This window comes from Leopardus geoffroyi, chromosome C1 (assembly GCF_018350155.1).
Source record: "Leopardus geoffroyi isolate Oge1 chromosome C1, O.geoffroyi_Oge1_pat1.0, whole genome shotgun sequence".
Lineage (NCBI taxonomy): Eukaryota > Metazoa > Chordata > Mammalia > Carnivora > Felidae > Leopardus > Leopardus geoffroyi.
The window spans coordinates 158,837,175-158,857,863 of NC_059328.1; the positions used below are offsets into that span (position 1 = coordinate 158,837,175).

At 42.5% G+C, this 20,689-nt stretch overlaps 1 protein-coding gene across 2 annotated transcripts; it reads left to right on the forward strand.

The window, feature by feature from the left end:
* Nucleotides 1-451: 451 nt before the first annotated feature.
* Nucleotides 452-19,673, forward strand: KLHL23 (kelch like family member 23). Of its 2 annotated transcripts, none has more exons than XM_045480133.1 (4): nt 452-815; nt 1,719-2,933; nt 6,642-6,794; nt 17,567-19,673. In XM_045480133.1, exons 2-4 carry the CDS (start codon nt 1,721-1,723, stop codon nt 17,875-17,877), a joined length of 1,677 nt encoding a protein of 558 aa, XP_045336089.1. In that variant the 5' UTR covers nt 452-815; nt 1,719-1,720; the 3' UTR covers nt 17,878-19,673. The 2 variants fall into 2 exon arrangements, with proteins under 2 accessions (XP_045336089.1, XP_045336090.1); XM_045480134.1 differs by lacking the exon at nt 452-815 and adding an exon at nt 1,127-1,232.
* Nucleotides 19,674-20,689: the final 1,016 nt, after the last annotated feature.

Genomic DNA, 20,689 nt, shown 5'->3' on the forward strand with positions numbered 1-20,689 from the left:
TCTGTGTAGCACATGGACGTCTTTATATGACTGGACTTGCTGTCATCAGGAAGAAAGACTGGAGGCTGCTTCTTCAGCCACTCTGCTCTAAATATGTGAACTTGAATCCTTGACCCTGGCTGCTCTCAGTTTATCTTAAAGCTTCCAGGTTAGTCTGTAGTGTGCAAATCAGCCCCAGGGGCTCCCTCCTGAGTTGAGTGCTCCGCTGGGGGCGGGATGATGTTGGTGGGAAAGCGACACTTATTCTGGCATTCTGAAGGCAACCTCAGCCCCAGACCTTTAAGGTTTGCTGCACACTTTACCCTCCATCTCTCCCTCTAGGGCCTGGCCTGTGAGAGCTACTGAAGGAGGGGGAAAGGGCATCCCTCTCTCAGCCTCCAGATGTGGACTTCAGAGTGTCTAGAGAAAAACGCTCGGGGGTGTGTGCTGTGTGTGAGGCTCAGACCTAAGGAAGGAGCAGAAAGCTAGTCGCGCAGGCGGTCTCCTCGGAGCTGACTTCCCACCTGCTGCAGGGGGAACGGCCAGGAAGGGGCTGCAGCCGCGTGCCCGGCCGCCCCGCCCCTGCTCGCAGCGCGGCCCCGCCACCGGGGAGTTCCCGCGAGTGGCCCCGCGCCCAGGCCGCGCGGGGGGCTGTTCGGCTGGAGGCGGGGAGCAGCCAGGGCACCAAAATAGGAGCCGCTTGTGGGCTGGAGCTGCACTAGCAGGCACCCTCCGCCGCGCTTCTTCCAAAGATGGTCAGAGGGTCCGGAGGCGCCCCAGCCCCCGCTCGCCGCTAGCCCGTCGGCCCGCACCGTGCCCGGGAGCCGCCGCCGGAGGTAGGTGCGCTGCGGCGCCGCCGCCCGGGGCCAGCCCGAGGGGAGCGAGCGGGGCCGAGCGCGGGAGAGCGAGGCCGCGCCGCCTCCCGAGCCTGCCCGCGGTAGGGGCGCGGAGACAATGGCCGCGCGGGCGCCGGGCCGGGCCGAGCGCGGGGCCGCCCGCGTGCCCTCCCCACACCTGTGCTGCGTCCCGGGGCGGAGGGGACGCGGGCACCGGCCCGGCGGGCGGCGCGCGGCGCCCTCGAGTCGAGTCCCCGCGCCAGGCCCGGGGCGGGGCGGTCTCCGGGCGGGAACGCGGGCCCGGGGCCCAGGCGCGGGGCGCGCGGAAACCTCTGCGGCAGGCGCGGGGGAGGGGGCGCAGGGATGGAGGGACAGCGGCCCGGCAGCTTTCTTTTCGCTCCTTTCTTAAGCCGAAAGGTACAAGGTTTCCCTTTTCCAAGATTTCTTCATTTCTAGTTATATTTCGATCGCCCCTTTTTTGGCATCTCGAGACGACTCCCAAGGGAGACGGAGCTAGTGAAAAAGGTTGAATTGGGGCCGAGCCAAGACGGCCAAAGTCCGGTCTCTAGTGGGGTGACCCTCCCGGACACTCGGTTTGCCAAGCGTGGGTTCTCTCTCTCCGACCGCCAACTAGGGTCGGATTTCGGAGACTGGGTGAATGGGGTAGCAAATCAATATTTTTTATTTAAAGGACTACTGAAAATCCTAGGGGCCTCATTTCAGGCTCAAAGTGACCCCGAATTTAGATTGACCATCACATAAATGACGAAATAGTGTATCCACATTTTGCATTTGTTACTTGGTGTAGCTTTAGAGTATCATCATAAGGATTGGCATATTTAGCATTGATTATTTTCAGTAATATGCAACATTGAAAACACATTTATTTCATGTTTATTGCAGCCATGGCTCTCAAAGGACAAGAAGATTATATTTACCATTTCAAGGATACGACGCATCCAGTGGATTTTCTGGATGCATTCAGAACATTTTACTTGGATGGATTATTTACTGATATTACCCTTCAGTGTCCTTCAGGCATAATCTTCCATTGTCACCGAGCTGTTTTAGCTGCTTGCAGCAATTATTTTAAGGCAATGTTCACAGCTGACATGAAAGAAAAATTTAAAAATAAAATAAAAATCTCTGGCATCCACCATGATATTTTGGAAGGCCTTGTGAATTATGCATACACTTCCCAGATTGAAATAACTAAAAGAAACGTTCAAAGCCTGCTTGAAGCAGCCGATCTGCTACAGTTCCTTTCAGTAAAGAAAGCTTGTGAGCAGTTTTTGGTAAGGCACTTGGATATTGATAATTGTATTGGAATGCACTCCTTTGCAGAATTTCACGTGTGTCCAGAACTAGAGAAGGAATCTCGAAGAATTCTGTGTTCAAGGTTTAAGGAAGTGTGGCAACAAGAAGAATTTTTGGAAATCAGCCTTGAAAAGTTTCTCTTTATATTGTCCAGAAAGAATCTCAGTGTGTGGAAAGAAGAAGCTATCATAGAGCCTGTTATTAAGTGGACTGCTCATGATGTAGAAAATCGAATTGAGTGCCTGTATAATCTACTAAGCTATGTGAACATAGATATAGATCCAGTGTATTTAAAAACAGCTTTAGGTCTTCAAAGAAGCTGCCTCCTAACCGAAAATAAGATACGATCTCTAATATATAATGCTTTGAATCCCCTGCATAAAGAGATTTCTCAGAGGTCCACAGCCACAATGTACATCATTGGAGGCTATTACTGGCATCCTTTATCAGAGGTTCATATATGGGATCCTCTGACAAATGTTTGGATTCAGGGAGCAGAAATACCAGACTATACTAGGGAGAGCTATGGTGTTACATGTTTGGGACCCAACATTTATGTAACTGGGGGTTATAGGACGGATAATATAGAAGCTCTTGACACAGTGTGGATCTATAACAGTGAAAGCGATGAATGGACAGAAGGTTTGCCAATGCTCAATGCCAGGTATTACCACTGTGCAGTCACCTTGGGTGGCTGTGTCTATGCTTTAGGTGGTTACAGAAAAGGGGCTCCTGCAGAAGAGGCTGAGTTCTATGACCCATTAAAAGAGAAATGGATTCCTATTGCAAACATGATTAAAGGTAAGTACAGATTACATTTATTCTCTATTTTTAAGTGTTTTTTTTTTAAGTTTATTTTGAGAGAGACAGAGACAGTGCAAGTGGGGGAGAGGCAGAGGAGGAGAGAGAGAGAATCCCAAGCAGACTCTCCACTGTCCGCACAGAGCCTAATGGGGGGCTTGAACTCATGACACTGAGATCATGACCTGAGCTGAAACCAAGAGTCGGATGCTTAATCGACTGAGCCACCCAGGGGCCCCAATATTTTTTAAGGGTTTGAAGTTAAGACCAGTGATCTAAATTATCTTGCAAATAACTTTAAAAGAATTTATCACTTTTGGAATGCTACCTAGGAACTACAATAGATTATACAAGTAATCGTGGACAGAATGTTCCAAGTAAAAGCGTGGTATAACAGTCCCCAACTTGTTTGAGGTTATGTGATCAGAATATGCTACTCAGACTAGAAAAAAATCATTTATGTAAGAAAACAGTATAACTCATTCTACTTACTCTACAGCCTGTTTCAAGCCTAGGTCTTGCTTCAGGTCTTAAGAATATATATTTAAGTCAAAGTCTAAATGAAGGGAGAAAGCTGGGTAGTTTTATTAGTTTATACTTAAATTTTTTTTTTTTTTTTTTTTGCTTGCTTACTCTTGAAATTGAATCCTTTTCAATCCTGCTTTTAAATATTCAGCTTTCTCCCTCTCATTATGTGGTCATCTCTCTTTTAAAGGGTCTTTCATTAAAACTTTGAAAGGTTTGGTCCCTGTAGAGTGTAACAAATTACATTCTCTCAAAAACTAGAGACAGATAGCCCCTTCTTTTTGTGATTCAAGTCCTGTTTCATAGAGTAGAAGATAAGGCAGATCCCATACCCTCCCTCATGCGGTCCACACAGCCAGGTGCACTATTGGGTCTCAATGTCTGTCTGATAAACACTGTATTTTCTGCTGTGTCCAGCACTATATCAGCCTTGCTCTCCTTCCCTCCCACTGGCAAAAAACTTAAACTGGAATCTTAATTACATTTATTCATTTGTGCTGGAGAGTTGCACAAAAACAACTGGTAGGTTGTTACTAAATTTGTGTCATTTTATCCCAAATGTTCCTTCCCAGGGCTTTCTGTTTCTTTTTTAACACTAGGGAGGGTGTGGGAACCTGACCTGGTCTGGGAATCTGACCTGGTGTGATCGTGGGATGACAAGCAGGAAGCCTGAGAGGCCGGATGGTCTTGTGATGAGGCACGTTGCTTCTGAAGCCAAACTGCGGTCCAAATCCCAACTTTCCACTTACTTGCTGGTGTGCTCAGGCAAATTGTTTAATCTCCCTGTGCCTCGGTTTTATGGTCTGTACAGTGGGGGCGACAACATTATATAGCTTAGGGTTTTGAGAGGATTAAGTGAATTTATGCATGTGAAGTGTGTAGAACAGTGTCTGGAGCAAAGTAAACACTCAGTAAGTGTTAGGTATTCTTGTCATTATTCGTTGTTCATTATTGTCATAATAAAGGTCATTATAGAAGAACATGTCAACTTTGATAGAACAAAAATATCTTTCATATTAGGGGCGACTGGGTGGCTCAGTCGGTTAAGTGTCCCACTCACGCTGACAGCATGAAGCCTGCTTGAGGTTGTCTCCCTGCCTCTCTCTCTGTCCCTCCCCTGCTCGCTCTCTTTCTCTCTCTCTCAAAATAAATAAATAAACTTTAAAAAGGTGTCTTTCATATTAAATCATGCCCGTTCTCCTGCATGCCCGAAGGTTCTGCTGCAGTAGGTGATAGAGCGGGAGAAGGGGGCATAAGGCCCACTACTGTTGCTGCTCTGGTTTTGTGGTTTTGGACTCTGCCTGAGCTTGACCGCTGATTCCTGGTCTTCTCCCCAGGATGTTCCTGAAGGTTGTCATGACTCCTTTCCTACTAAAGAGACAAAGAAAGTTCAAATATTTTAGCAGCTATTGTCAACGTGGAAACGTTTCTGCCAATGAGATAATGAGATAACAGTTCCAGTGCTTTCCTAGTGAAGAGCATATTTCTGTGAGGATGAAAGTTTATTACTTTACTGCAATTTTGTCAAATCATATTAAAAAAATTTTTTTTGATGTTTATTTTTGAGAGAGACACACACATGTACACACACACAGAGTCCCCAGTGCCCCTGGGGGAGGGGCAGAGAGAGAGGGAGACACAGAATCCCAAGCAGGCTCCAGGCTCTGAATTGTCAGCACAGAGCCCAATGCAGGGCTCAAGCTCACCTACTGTGAGATCATGGCCTGAGCCATAGTCAGACGCTCAACTGACTGAGCCACCCGGGCACCCCTGTTAAATCATGTGTGAAACATGCTTGCTGAAAAGAAAATGCTTCAGTGGTGCGTCCACTGTGAAAGAAAGCCATTATCTGTTTTTTTGCCTTCACCTTGAGTAGAATGGGAGACCCTCATGCACGAAAGCCCCCCATCCCAACCAGCTGGGCTTGAAATTTCAAAGTTTTATTTATACTTTGACATTGAAGTTTTGGTTCCTGATTGTAACTAATTGTCCCTGGGAAGGGTAACACTGTGTCCGTTATGCGCAGCTTTCGCCAGTGCTGATTTTGAGTTTTAACTTTCTCATTTTTCTAAGTTGCAAGAGTAACGTTACTTTTCCCAGTTTGTTTTGTTTTGTAGTCATGAAGTGAACTGGCAGCTTCCCCTGGTGATCAGAATGTAAATTGGGTAGAGTCAAATTTCAAATTCATTTCCTTTTTTGGTTTAGGGATGTACAGAGAAGAAATAAATAATTGGCTGAAGTTTAGGAGCTCCTGACTTTTTTTCCCTCTCTTATCGTAACTGCCCTGCTTATAAACTCACTTTTGTGTTGGAGTAGAAATACACAAGGAGATTGAACTGCACCCAGCATGTACCAGTGGTAAATAAAAGTTGTTTGAAAGACTAAACTGATGTATTCAACTAATCTGATGTCTTCCTTCCCTGCCGAACTCATTTCTTCCTCCTCATTTTCCTAGGGCATCAGGGTGTCCTGGTTTTCTGAGCTTAGGACCTCAGAATCAGTTTTGTTTGTTTCTGGCACAGTCAGTCATCAAGGCTTATCTGTGCGTCTTGTCTCCATACCCAAAGCCCCTCCTAAATCAGGCCCTCAGTACTTTGTAACTGGGCCAATACCTAGATCTTTCTGACTCTGTCTTCTGCTTTTGTAGCCTCTCCCTTCCTCTGCTTAAAAATCTTAAAAATCCTGCTGAATGAAGTCCACATTTCTTAGTTGAGTGCCAGGATCCTTTGTGATGTGGCTTCAACTTACGATGTCAGCTTTAATTCCCACACGACAGCCCCAGGTTTGCCACGGGCCCTTCTGTGTGCTGGCGTCAAACCGGGCCTCTAGACATTGCCCACTAAGCCTCTGCGCTTGCCTTGCCCTCTGCTTAGGATGGCTTCCTCTCACCTCTACCTGCCACAGTCCTACCTACCGGGGTCCAGGTCAGAGTCGGCCACCTGCTATCTGACTTCCCTCCTCAAAGCAATGTCTCCTTGCTCTGAACGTTCACGGTGTTTCTGTACCCTGTGTTCTAACTATTGGTGTAAGTGTCTCACCCTCTTTTAAAAGTGTGCAAGGAGCCTCTCTTGTTCATTCTTCTATCCCTCATAGCACCTAGCACAGGACCTTGCATCTACTATCAGTAATAACAGAAACAATAAACTGAGCCCAGTATTCAGTGTGATTTTAATTAACACACAGGCGTGGGAAATGCAACTGCCTGCGTCTTACATGAAGTTATCTATGTCATCGGCGGCCACTGCGGCTACAGAGGAAGTTGCACCTATGACAAGGTCCAGAGCTACAATTCAGATATCAATGAATGGAGCCTCATCACCTCCAGCCCACATCCAGGTAATAAAATACTGTTTCAAATAGTACATGTTGTACAGCTAAAAATGGCCTGGAAATAGAAAATGCTAGATTTATAGCAGACTGCACATGGGTGTAATTAAAAGGCTCAAAATATTCATATGCCCATCCAACCATAATCACAGGTAGTTCCAATTAGGTCACATCTACAAATGCTTTCCCCGATGTCTTTACGGAATACATTTTAAGCCTGTGTGGTTAAAAGTGGTAGTTTCTTGGGGCGCCTGGGTGGCTCAGTCGGTTAAGCGGCCGACTTCGGCTCAGGTCATGATCTCGCGGTCCGTGAGTTTGAGCCCCACGTCGGGCTCTGTGCTGACAGCTCAGAGCCTGGAGCCTGTTTCCGATTCTGTGTCTCCCTCTCTCTCTGACCCTCCCCCATTCATGCTCTTGTCTCTCTCTGTCTCAAAAATAAATAAACGTTAAAAAAAAAATTAAAAAAAAAGTGGTAGTTTCTTTTTAAAATTTTCTAGATTCTTTTTATTTAAAAAATTTTTTTAATGTTTATTCATTTTTGAGAAACACAGACATGGTGTGAGTGGGGAGGGGCAGAGAGAGAGAGACACACACACAGACAGAATCCAAAGCAGGCTCCAGGCTCTGAGCTGTCAACACAGAGCCCGACGTGGGGTCAAACTCATGAACCGTGAGATCATGACCTGAGCCGAAGTCAGATACTCCAACTGACTGAGCCACCCAGGCGCCCCAAAATTTTCTAGATTCTTTTGTTGTGTTTCCTATTCCTCTGTTGTGTGCTTTCTTTCATTTATATGCATTATATAAAACACAGTTTTTATAGACAGTTAAAAAGCACTAGTCTGTCAAATAGTCGGGAAGATTACTCATTGATTCAGTTCAACAGGAGATGGTTTCTTCTTTTTAGCATGTTCTGTCTGGGCACCAGAAATTATTATTGACTCACTCCTGTGATGTACAGAACCCCATGTTGGCCTTACTTTGACAGTCATGAAGGGGACATGTGGTCCATCTACAAGGAATGGCCAGCCTTCTGCCTTCTGTGCCTTTGTTCTTTGATGTGTCTCTTTGATATATGTTTAAGATATTTCCTTAGGTAAGATTCATATCACCGTATCACTATACTACTTTGGATGATTTTCCATATAGCATAAGGCTTCTATGTGAGTCACTGGTGAGCATAATTGGAAATTCCCAAGCTTGAATCATCTGAGAGTGATAGCAGTTGTTACCCTTCTTGAACACTTTATGTAGGTCAGCTACTGATTAAGCACCTTACATGTTGTATTACCTTAAATTCTATCTATAACCTTACGAGTAGGTATTGTTCACCCCCATTTTACATATTTAGAAATGGAGGCTAGAAAGGATAAGGTCACACAGTTTGGAAGTGGCAGACCAGGATTCATTTAAGCAGTCTGATTGTATAATCTGTGCTATAGCCACGAAGCAGTCTGTCTCTTCTGAAGGGACCAGGCTCTCCTGCTTTTGACCAGTTTCATCTGGCAGTTGAGGTGAAGCGCACTGAATCTGGTGCTGCATATCCATATGTCCTGGGCTTTGCATAAGAAGAGACTTCGGCCACAGGCTGGCCTGGCTCTGAAGACATGGAACAGGTAGCCTATCTCCTAGTAGCCCAGATGTAATTATCGCAGACTCCCCACCACTTTCTGTTATGGTCAGCGAAGTTATAATGGAAAGTAGTAATACCGGCTTGTATGGAGTAATAGCTACCTTTTAGTTAGTAAGTATGCATCAGGCACTAACTATTCTAATAATTTTTTATGTCTTAATCTATTTAAACCTTACAGCAATCCTGTGAGCGAGGTACTACTATTATCTCATTTTGCAGGCCACTGAGGCACAGACATGGTAAATGAATTGCCTAAGGTCAGCTAGCTAGTGCTTGTTACAGATGAGGTTCAAATCCAGGCAATCTAGCTGGGAGGCCATGTTCTTAACAATTGCACTGTTATCTCATTTGATCTTCATGTTAACCTTATCAGTTAGTTATTATTTTGACATCTTTACAAAGAAAATCCAATATATGAAAACTCAGATTAACAAATTAGAGGGCAGTTATTTACATTACAAATTTAATATAGATTTCATAAAGGGTTCCTTTAAAAATAAATGTCCTATAACGTATTTAAGTAGCATATGGCTTGTTAACTGCTTCAAAGGGAGTCTAAAAGATGTAATCGAGGGGCACCTGGGTGGCGCAGTTGGTTAAGCGTCCGACTTCAGCCAGGTCACGATCTCGCGGTCCGTGAGTTCGAGCCCCGCGTCGGGCTCTGGGCTGATGGCTCAGAGCCTGGAGCCTGTTTCCGATTCTGTGTCTCCCTCTCTCTCTGCCCCTCCCCTGTTCATGCTCTGTCTCTCTCTGTCCCAAAAATAAATAAAAACGTGGAAAAAAAAATTTTATAAAAAAAAAAAAAAAAAGATGTAATCGAAAGCATGAAAATCCATGGCCAACTGAAAAATCAGTCAGAAATAAATATTAAATTAGAGTACAAATCAATGGGATCATATAATTCTGTTTGTAAAGTTTTGCTTTATATTGGACTTTTTTGTGACAGAGTGTAAGAAACAAAGGTAGCAAATTAGCATGCTGCCTGGTATGTTCTTTTTGGGGTACAGTGTTTAAAATATTTTTAACTGACTTGCCACCAATATTTAAAATTCAGTAGTTCTTAAATAAAAATCATGATTCCTGGCCTTTAGAAAAATTATAATGACCTTAAATTATAGAAAAATTATAATGACCTCTGTTAGATATCACTGGAGGCAAGTAGTGGGTGTTCCCTTTTAGATGGCACTTTTTTTTTTTTTAATTCATTATCTCAGTGCTGCATGCTTTTTTTTTTAATATGAAATTTATTGTCAAATTGGTTTCCATACAACACCCAGTGCTCATCCCAACAGGTGCCCTCCTCAATACCCATCACCACTCTCCCCTCCCTCCCACCCCCATCAACCCTCAGTTTGTTCAGTTTTTAAGAGTCTCTTATGCTTTAGCTCTCTCCCTCTCTGACTTTTTTTTTCCTTCCCCTCCCCCATGGTCTTCTGTTAAGTTTCTCAGTATCCACATAAGAGTGAAAACATATGGTATCTGTCTTTCTCTGTATGACTTATTTCACTTAGCATAACACTCTCCCGTTCTATCCACGTTGCTACAAAAGGCCAGATTTCATTCTTTCTCATTGTCAAGTAGTATTCCATTGTATATATAAACCACAGCTTCTTTATCCATTCATCAGTTGATGGACATTTAGGCTCTTTCCATAATTTGGCTATTGTTGAAAGTGCTGCTATAAACATTGGTGTACAAGTGCCCCTATGCATCAGCACTCCTGAATTCCTTGGGTAAATTCCTAGCAGTGCTATTGCTGGGTCCTAGGTAGATCTATTTTTAATTTTTTGAGGAACCTCCACACTGTTTTCCAGAGTGGCTGCACCAGTTTGCATTCCCACCAACAGTGCAAGAGGGTTCCTGTTTCTCCACATCCTCTCCAGCATCTATAGTCTCCCGATTTGTTCATTTTAGCCACTCTGACTGGTGTGAGGTGGTATCCGAGTGTGGTTTTGATTTGTATTTCCCTGATGAGGAGCAACGTTGAGCATCTTTTCATGTGCCTATTGGCCATCCGGATGTCTTCTTTAGAGAAGTGTCTATTCATATTTTCTGCCCATTTCTTCACTGGGTTGTTTGTTTTTCAGGTGTGGAGTTTGGTGAGCTCTTTATAGATTTTGGATACTAGCCCTTTGTCCGATATGTCATTTGCAAATGTCTTTTCCTATTCGTGGTTGCCTTTTAGTTTGGTTGACTGTTTTCTTGGCAGTGCAGAAGATTTTTATTTTGTGAAATCCCAATAGTTCATTTTTGCTTTTAATTCCCTTGCCTTTGGAGATGTATCAAGAAATTGCTGCGGCTGAGGTCAGAGAGGTTTTTTCCTACTTTCTCCTCTAGGGTTTTGATGGTTTCCTGTCTCACATTCAGGTCCTTTATCCATTTTGAGTTTATTTTTGTGAATGGTGTAAGAAAGTGGTCTAGTTTCATTCTTCTGCATGTTGCTCTCCAGTTCTCCCAGCACCATTTGTTAAAGAGACTGTCTTTTTTCCATTGGATATTCTTTCCTGCTTTGTCAAAGATTAGTTGGCCATACTTTTATGGGTGCAATTCTGGAGTCCCTATTTTATTCCATTGGTCTATGTGTCTGTTTTTGTGCCAATACCATGCTGTCTTGATGATTACAGCTTTGTAGTAGAGGCTAAAGTCTGGGTTCATGATGCCTCCCGTTTTGGTCTTCTTCAAGATTACTTTGGCTATTCAATCTCCCAACAAGTAAGAGTCCAGGATCAGATGGCTTCCCTGGGGAATTCTACCAGACATTTAAAGCAGAGATAATACCTATCCTTCTCAAGCTGTTCCAAAAAATAGAAAGGGAAGGAAAACTTCCAGACTCATTCTATAAAGCCAGCATTACTTTGATTCCTAAACCAGACAGAGACCCAGCAAAAAAAGAGAACTACAGGCCAATATCCCGGATGAATATGGATGCAAAAATTCTCAGTAAGATACTAGCAAATCGAATTCAACAGCATATAAAAAGAATTATTCACCATGATCAAGTGGGATTCATTCCTGGGCTGCAGGGCTGGTTCACCATTCGCAAATCAATCAATGTGATACATCACATTAATAAAAGAAAAGATAAGAACCATATGATCCTGTCAATCAATGCAGAAAAAGCATTTGACAAAATTCAGCATCCTTTCTTAATAAAAACCCTCAAGAAAGTCGGGATAGAAGGAACATACTTAAACATCATAGAAGCCATTTATGAAAAGCCCACAGCTAATATCATCCTCAATGGGGAAAAACTGAGAGCTTTCCCCCTGAGATCAGAAACACGACAGGGATGTCCACTCTCACTGCTGTTGTTTAACATAGTGTTGGAAGTTCTAGCATCTGCAATCAGACAACAAAAGGAAATCAAAGGCATCAAAATTGGCAGAGATGAAGTCAAGCTTTCACTCTTTGCAGATGACATGATATTATACATGGAAAACCCGATAGACTCCACCAAAAGTCTACTAGAACTGATACATGAATTCAGCAAAGTTGCAGGATACAAAATCAATGTACAGAAATCAGTTGCATTCTTATACACTAATAGTGAAGCAACAGAAAGACAAATAAACTGATCCCATTCACAGTTGCACCAAGAAGCATAAAATACCTAGGAATAAACCTAACCAAAGATGTAAAAGATCTGTATGCTGAAAACTATAGAAAGCTTATGAAGGAAACTGAAGAAGATATAAAGAAATGGAAAAACATTCCACGCTCATGGATTGGAAGAATAAAGTTAAAATGACAATACTACCCAGACTTATCTACACATTCAATACAATCCCAATCAAAATTGCACCAGCATTCTTCTAGAAGCTAGAACAAGCAATCCTAAAATTTGTATAGATGGCACTTCTGTGCCCCATGTCACCAGTCTCTCCCATTCCTATCACATCATGGACTTGGCATCTGTGCCGTTGCTCTTCTTACTCCCAGCCTGCTTCATTCAACTGGTCTGTTAGCTCCTTCGCCCTTGAAGGCATAGGGCCTGCCTCTGCTGAACTGTGGCGAGGTGTGCCTCTTACACACTTTCAGAGCGCCTCCTGAGGAACATAAAATGTCAGTCTCAAGTCTGCCTTACAGATCTGTAGCTTAGACCACAAAAGAAATCATGACTACTCTTATTTTTAAAAGGTACTATAAATGTTATCTTTTTTTTTTTTCTTAATGCCTTTGAGGTCGGTGGTTTTCGTTTTTTTTTTGTTTGTTTGTTTTTTGCTTTATTTCTTTAATGTTTATTTTATTAAAAAAATTTTTTTAACATTTATTTATTTTCCATAGAGAAAGAGACAGAGTGTGAGCTGGGGAGGGTCAGAGAGAGAGGGAGATACAGAATCCAAAGCATGCTCCAGGTTCTGAGCTGTCAGCACAGAGCCTGATGAGGGGCTTGAACTCACAAACTGTGAGATCATGACCTGAGCTGAAGTTGGATGCCCAACTGACTGAGCCACCCAGGCACCCCTCATGTTTATTTATTTTAGAGAGAGAGCGCAAGCAGGGGAGGGGCAGAGACAGAGGGAGACACAGAATCTGAAGCAGGCCCCAAGCTCTGAGCCATCAGCAGAAAGCCCAGTGTGGGGCTGGAACCCACGAACCGTGAGATCATGACCTGAGCCAAAGTCAGATGCTTAACCAACTGAGCCACCCAAGCGCCCCCCCCCCTTTTTTTAACGTTTGTTTATTTTAGAGACAGAGCGCAAGCAGGGGAGGGGCAGAGAGAGAGGGAGACTTTTTTTTTTTTAATTCTTTAATGTTTATTTATTTTTGAGAGAGAGAGAGAGAACAAGTGGAGGAGGGGCAGAGAGAGAGGGAGACAGAATCTGAAGCAGGCTCCAGTCTCTGAGCTGTCAGCACAGAGCCTGACATGGGGCTCGAACTCACGGACTGCAAGATCATGACTGAGCCAAAGTCAGATGCTTAACCCACTGTGCCACCCAGGTGCCCCAAGGGTGGTGGTTTTGTTTAGTTAAAAAACAGGGGACTCCAATTCCATTAAATTAAAGATAACATTTATTGAGACCTTACCTCAGGAAGGGTACCATTCAAGTTATTATGTAAGACACAAAGATAGTTAAGAGTGAGTCTCTACTGCTACAGGAGCTCAGAATTTAGAAGGAAATATACATACATAACAGGAATATAAGACAGTCATAGAAATAAGTGCCGTTGAAATTGAGGGTAGAAAGAGCTTGAGAATAAGGGGAATCTGAAAATCTTAGAAGGCTTCCAGGAGTTCACTGTTATGATTTAGTCCTTAAAGAATGGATACAATTAAGGTATTTTTTGAGGGAGGAAGTTAATGATGGGAGGCAGAGGGGCAAGTTCCAGGTATATTCCAGTACCTGGGAGTGGATGTATATGATGGGATGTGAAAGGGTAGAATGAGAGATTGGATGGGAGAGTTCAGTGGAGGAGCGTACCATAGAGGGCTTTGAATGGCAGTTAGGAGAATTTGAAAAATTGTGAACTAACAAAGGTTTTAGAGCCTTTCAGAATAGATTAGGAGAAGGCCAGAAGTCTGCTGAAACTGTTATAATAACCCAGATGAGAAATGCTGAAAGCCTGAAGCAGTAGGAGGTGAAAACGGGTAGATATGAGGAATATTTTGGATTCACCATGGGAAGGAGGAGGTGGTGGGAACAGAGGAGAGGAGCTGAGTTGGAACTTAGTTTTGTAGTTAACTGTGAAGGACTGGTTGGATCACCCAGAAGAGCTGTCCAGCAGGCAATGGGAAGTGTGGGTCTACGGCCCAGGAGGAAGAGTGAGGCTGACTTTAGAGATCTGGGTGTCATTTGCTTGGAGGTGATGACTGTGGGTGTGGAAATGGTTGAGGTGCCCTGCAAGGGTGGGACTAAGTACAGCTAAGGACAGAGTCTTGGGAAACAGCACTAGTTAAGGGATGAGCTGGGAAAGTAGAGTGTGGGAAGAACAGGGAAGAAGCAGGATGTGATAAAGAAAAAAACCTATGGAGAGCCTTGTCAAGTGCGGAGAGAGTTCTTTCTGGCTCCGCCATTTATTCACATGACTGCTCTTGGGCAGTGGCTTAAGCTCTTGACTTTTACTTTCTAGTAAAATAAAGAGGTTAAATTACATAAGCTTTACAGGTCTTTTCCGTGAGAAAAATCTTAGGAAAAAGTTCTAAATCATTCCAGTGTATACTGAATACCTGAAAATATAGTGGTTGTCTCAGAGCCCCTACATGGCTTTATTCATATCATTCATGGAATACTAAATACAGACTGCTATGGATTTATAGTGAATAGTTGTGTGTAAACTTTTTGAGCCATGACAGATGGTACCATTCTTATACTTAGTTTGAAATTGTTCACTGGTTCATTGGTCCAACAGAGGTTTGCTGAGTGTTTCCCACATGTTGTGTATAGTGTTAGGTATAGTTATGGATAGTGCTGGGAGCTCAATAAACAAGGCACAGTTCCTCAGGCTCAGTAGCTTCGTAGAGTGACCAACAGAGAAAAAGGCAGTTACAGCTGAGAAAGAAAAAGTTTCCATCAGCAATAACAGAGCATTATGTTGTATTTGGGTAACAGGAAAAAACCCAAAAATCACCTTATCTTAAACATTTTCCTGCTATAGGAAGATAGAGATACTTAAAAAAAATTTTTTTTAAGTTTATTTATTTTCATGGGGCACCTAGGTGGCTCTGTTGGTTGGGCATTCGACTTCAGCTCAGGTCATGATCTCGCAGCTTGTGAGTTTGAGCCCCACACATCAGGCTCTGTGCTGACAGCTCAGAGCCTAGAGCCTGCTTCAGATTCTGTGTCTCCCTCTGTCTCTGCCCCTCCCCTGCTCGTGCTCTGTCTCTCTCTCCTTCAAAAATAAATAAACGTTTTTAAAAAATTAAAGTTCATTTATTTTGAGAGGGAGAGAGAGAGCACGAGGAGGGGAGGGGCAGAGAGAGAGAGAGAGGAAGAGAGAATCCCAAGCAGGTTTCACACTGTCAGCTCAAGAGCCTGATGCAGGGCCCAAACCCATGAACTGTGAGGTAATGACCAGAGCCAAAATCAGGAGTCGGTCGCCCAAATGACTGAGCCAGCCAAGGGCCCCTTTTGATACTGTTCTTCACATAAGAACCACAAATTGAGGATTTTTTGTGAAATTTAAGAAAGGCCTAGTGAACTCATTGTTGAATCACTTAACACCAATGGATAAGATTTCTGAATCATCATTAATTTTCATGACCATTTAATGGAATGATTTCTCTAATTTCACAAGTACTGAAACAACTAAATTCTATAAAAAATTCTGCATGTATATAACTGGAAAGTAACAAAGGGGGTTTTTAGAGGTGGAAGAATTCTTATTTTCCTGGATGTCAGATACTTGAGAACAACAAAGCACAAATGTCCATCTTCTGAGATTTTTCTTGGCCTTCACAACCTAGATAGCAGAAACTGTACTGATAAGAATGTACTTGCATCCTTAAAGGGGAAATCACATTTTTGATTGTACATTCTCTTTCTAAAGAAGGGTTGATAAGCTTTTTTATTTTTTTATTTAATTTTTTATAGGTTTTTATTTATTTTTGAGAGAAAGAGAGACAGGGCGTGCGTGGGGGAGGGGCAGAGAGAGAGAGGGAGACACAGAATCTGAAGCAGGCTTCAGGCTCTGATCTGTCAGCACAGAGCCCGACAAGGAGCTCGAACTCATGAACCACGAGATCATGACCTGAACTGAAGTCAGACGCTTAATCGACTCAGCCCCCAGGCACCCCGATAAGCTTTTTTAGTGTATAATGGGAGTGCATATTTGGGTACAGAGGGTACAAAGTACAATTCATTCATTGATCCAACAACCTTTTATTGAGTCCTTAAAAGGTTCCAAACACTTGCCATTCTCCAGCTGGGATGGAGTAGTGGGCAGGACACAGGTCCCACGCTGACGGAGGTTAGAGGGACAGTAAAGAAGAGACATCAGATAATGAGAAGTGCTGTGGAGAACATTAAGACAGGGTGATGTGGTGGAAATGCCTGACTGGCTACTTCAGGTTGGGTGGTCAGAGGAGGGCCCTCCAAGGAGATGATCGTAAGATGAGACCTAGATGACAAGAAGGAGGCAGCTGTGCAAAGACTTGGGAAAAGAAGAGTTTCTAGACGTACGGAACAGCTCAGTGACAGCAAACTGTAACGTTAGTGCTCCTGACAAATCCTGCAGCTGGAAGTATTGAAGTGTAATCCTCTGGTTGCTATTCCCAGAGAATGAACTCACAGGCCAGTAGTGGTGCTAGAAATAGGGATGTGAAAGAAGCCTGGGACTCAGCATGCCTGTGACTAGGGTGAGGGAGGAGAGACGCTCGCTCGAGGCACAGAACTGGAGTCCCTCCGCGAGTGAGAGCAGAGCGGCCTTGTGTTTTGCGCTCTAGGCCCCTCGCTTGCCTCGCCTGAGTCATAGACCTGGGAAGGGAGAGGACGTGAGGTTGCAAAAGAGCCTGATGCCTTGAAGAGCCAGCAGATTTGCATGTGGAGGGGGAGACACATAAAATGGGAAAAATTAAAACAGCACAGAAGGCTTGCCCACCTAGAGGCAGACTCCCAGCCCTCTGCCTCACACAGCAGCCCTCTGCCTTTGAGCGTCTTTCACGGGGTTCTTAAGATGATAGACTGTAGTTCCCCACTAGTCTGGTTGTGCTTCTCTAACTCCTTGTGTTCTTAACTTGACGAGCGCTGTGAGAGAGGCAAGCAGGGTCATCCGTGCGGCACTCGTGGCTGCAGAGGCTACAGATGATAGGGATGGTGGTAGGGATGGCCGCTAAGACCTAGAGGAACCTGCACTAGTTACCTCATACGTCTTTGTGTCAGAACGTTGGAGAGACCCTACAACTGTTACACGTGGATGTAGAATGAAAGGTGTCTGTGCTGGGGAACTCTCAGAAGGGTCTGAGGATGAGCTCTTCTCTGGCATCCTGCAAAGTCAGATTAAGGATTACCTGAGAGAGAATGGCTGGACAGGTAATCTGAATCAGGTGATCGGGGATGGATTTCATGGCTCAGTGTTGTGGTAGAGGAATCAAAATGTCAAGACTACTCTACTTTTGTCTGCGGCCTTGTAAGGGATTATTATATCATCACCCTAAGGAATCTCTTCTGTTCATTATCCTAATAAAAATTTGCTTTTTTCTTTTTAATAGAGTATGGATTATGCTCAGTTCCATTTGAAAATAAGCTCTATCTAGTTGGTGGACAAACTACAATCACGGAATGCTATGACCCTGAACAAAATGAATGGAGAGAAATCGCTCCCATGATGGAAAGGAGGATGGAGTGTGGTGCCGTCATCATGAATGGATGTATTTATGTCACTGGGGGATATTCCTACTCAAAAGGAACTTATCTTCAGAGCATTGAGAAATATGATCCAGATCTTAATAAGTGGGAAATAGTGGGCAATCTTCCAAGTGCTATGCGGTCCCATGGGTGTGTTTGTGTGTATAATGTCTGACTGAATCCATAGAAATGACCAAGTAATCACTGTGTAGTGGGAGAAAAAAAAAGAATTCAGGGTTTGGAGTCCCTTACTTATTATTGTGGCCTGGCACATAATGGGTAAATCCCCATGCCTAACCCCCACTCTTCACTTTAGTACAGTGATTAATGGTCAAGAAAAATCCTATGTATATTTACAGTTGAATCAGTAAGGTTAACACCCTATAATCTCTGCTTTTCAAAGGTAATATGGAATGTTGGACACTTGGTAGAAGGTAAAATACCTTTATAGTGAAATTTTCTCCTGGTAGCATCAACACTGGTGTAGGTCAGAATCATTCTGTGGAATGAAATGTCTCCTATGACCCTGTAATGTACTAGTGTCTATTAAGGTTCTGTTTAGCTAGCAAGGAATTTGAAATTCAAGGAGGGAATCTTCTCTACCTCTACAAAATCAACATTTTAAAACAACTTTTTTTTTTCACTGTTAGACTTATTTAGAATGTGGACTGACTTTAAGTTTTCTTTTCTTTTTAGTGTGTATAATTTATTGTTCTTCTTTAGTTACTGACTGCAAGAAGTATACAAGATCCTGTGCAAGAGATTATTACTGTTGAGAGTTTACAAACTAAATTTAAAAGAATGGCACATCTGAAAAATTGCAGAGAAAATAGTCAAATATTTGCTGATGCTAAGAGCTATTTTTAATTTTCAGCTTTGATGTAAATTGCTAGTTTAGGTGTCTTTAGTTCAAGCATGCTATGAAATCCTCTTTATTCTTAAGTATAGGTATATATCTGCATACAAAATTGAATTTTAGAGCCAGAAAGCATGTAGAACAGTTGTGATATAGTAAAAAATACATTGATGAGAAGAAATTTGCATTCATTTCCCAGCTGTGCCACTAACTAGATTTTTGTAACTTGAATCGAGTCACTTAACCTCTCCTCAATTAGCGCTTCATGACCCATGCACTTTGGGTCATAGATGTGCCTAGATGTGGAGCCCCAGATCCCTTGGGGCAGTCAGAGGTAGCCTGGGTGGCTGAAGCTTCTGGGCAGAAACATCTTTGCCCACTTTCCCCAGTGTGCCTACAGTATTACTTTCTGTGTGTGCCAAAACTTGAGAAAAGTTAGGAAGCATTGCTGAAGTTATCTGAACTTTTAGTGATCTGTTAGACCATCTATCCACACTCTTCATCCTTTTAAAAAGACAGTAATTATTTTTAACTTTAAATGTGGAAGTTGAAAACTGCCTAGTGCTTCTGATTTTTTTTTCTTTTTTTTTTTATAGAAAGAGACTATTTAATGCGTTCATTTCAGATGGCATTTTAAATAGACACAACCCTTTGGGAATGCAATATGCTACTACATAGAGGGAGCCCCCAAAATGACCATAAATTCTACTCCTAGATTTTAACCTAAAGAATAATATAAAAACAAAACAAACAAAGGTAAATGCATGAGGATGTTTGTGTCTGCATTATTTATAACAGCAAAGAATTGGAAATAATCTACATGTTAAGGAAGAAAGTGGGCTAAGAAAACAGTGAAGTATTATACTCCCACTACAATAATTATTTGGAAGACTGTAAACACATGAATGTGTCTGTGATATGGTAAGTAACATAAGCACAATACAAAAGAGAATGTGCACTATGTGACTTTGTAAAATCTTTTCGCATGTAGAAGGTAATATGCAAACTGAAATCCATTGTGTTAGTGTGGGGGGAATGTGGAATGATTTTTAATTTATTTAAGTGTTTTTCCTTAATATGACTTTGTGTTTTCAATAAAAATAAGTAAATCACAATATACGTGGTAGAATTGCTGGAATTTTGGGTGAGTGAGTCAAAGGATAGTCAGAATTAGTGAAACCACAGAATTATAGACTATTCCAATCTGAAGTTGAATTATAGATTATTTGATTGCTTTCAAGAACACTTAGCTGGACCAGTAATGTGATGCCCTGTAGCGCTTTGGAGATCTGTTTTATGGAATAGATGAAAACAATTTAAATCACCTTCCCCTGCTTTTAGCTTATCTAAGTCCTATAAAACCCTGATTCAAGTCCAACCTCTGGGAATTCTTTCCTGACTTCTTCAGCCACAGTAAAACTTGCACTGTCACATTTAAAGAATTTATCATTTATATATATGTAGTATATATCATTTTGAGATCATGGATCACATATGATTATTTTAATTTTTTCAAGGCCTAGCATTTCATTTGTATATCCAGTGTACGTTTTTAACAAAGATGATGGTATCTGTTACTTTTATGGAAAAGCATTCCACAGGTACTTGAAAGACCTTGAAAATAGTTTGTGACTTGAAGCATTTAATTTGCTGCTCCTATTTTCTGTAAAATTCTGTTTTTGGTATTGCTTTGTGCACACAAGAAAGGATTAAGGAAGGTAAGGTAAACATTTATGTCAGAATTGTCCCAAATTCCAAATCACTGTAGTGTGAATGAAAAGTATCGTACTATAATTACATGCAAGCCATTGGTTTGGGAGGGCCAGCACTGTTTTGCAAAATAATTAAAATTGTGGAGATGATTTTAAGTAGATGATTTTGAGGTTAATACTTAAGAGGACTCTAAGTATCCAAATTTTAAAGTTAATGTTTCTCACAAGTCATATTTTTAGTTTTGAGCTGTGACGAAATAGGGTCAACATCAAGAGTACTTGCTTAAAGGCACATTAGCCTTTTTCCCCCTCATTCACATACATAAATGCTGGTGTTAAGGAATGAATGTTTGTGTCTCCCCAAATTCATAGGCTGAAGCCCTTATCCCCAATGTGACTGTAGAGGTAGGGCTTTATGG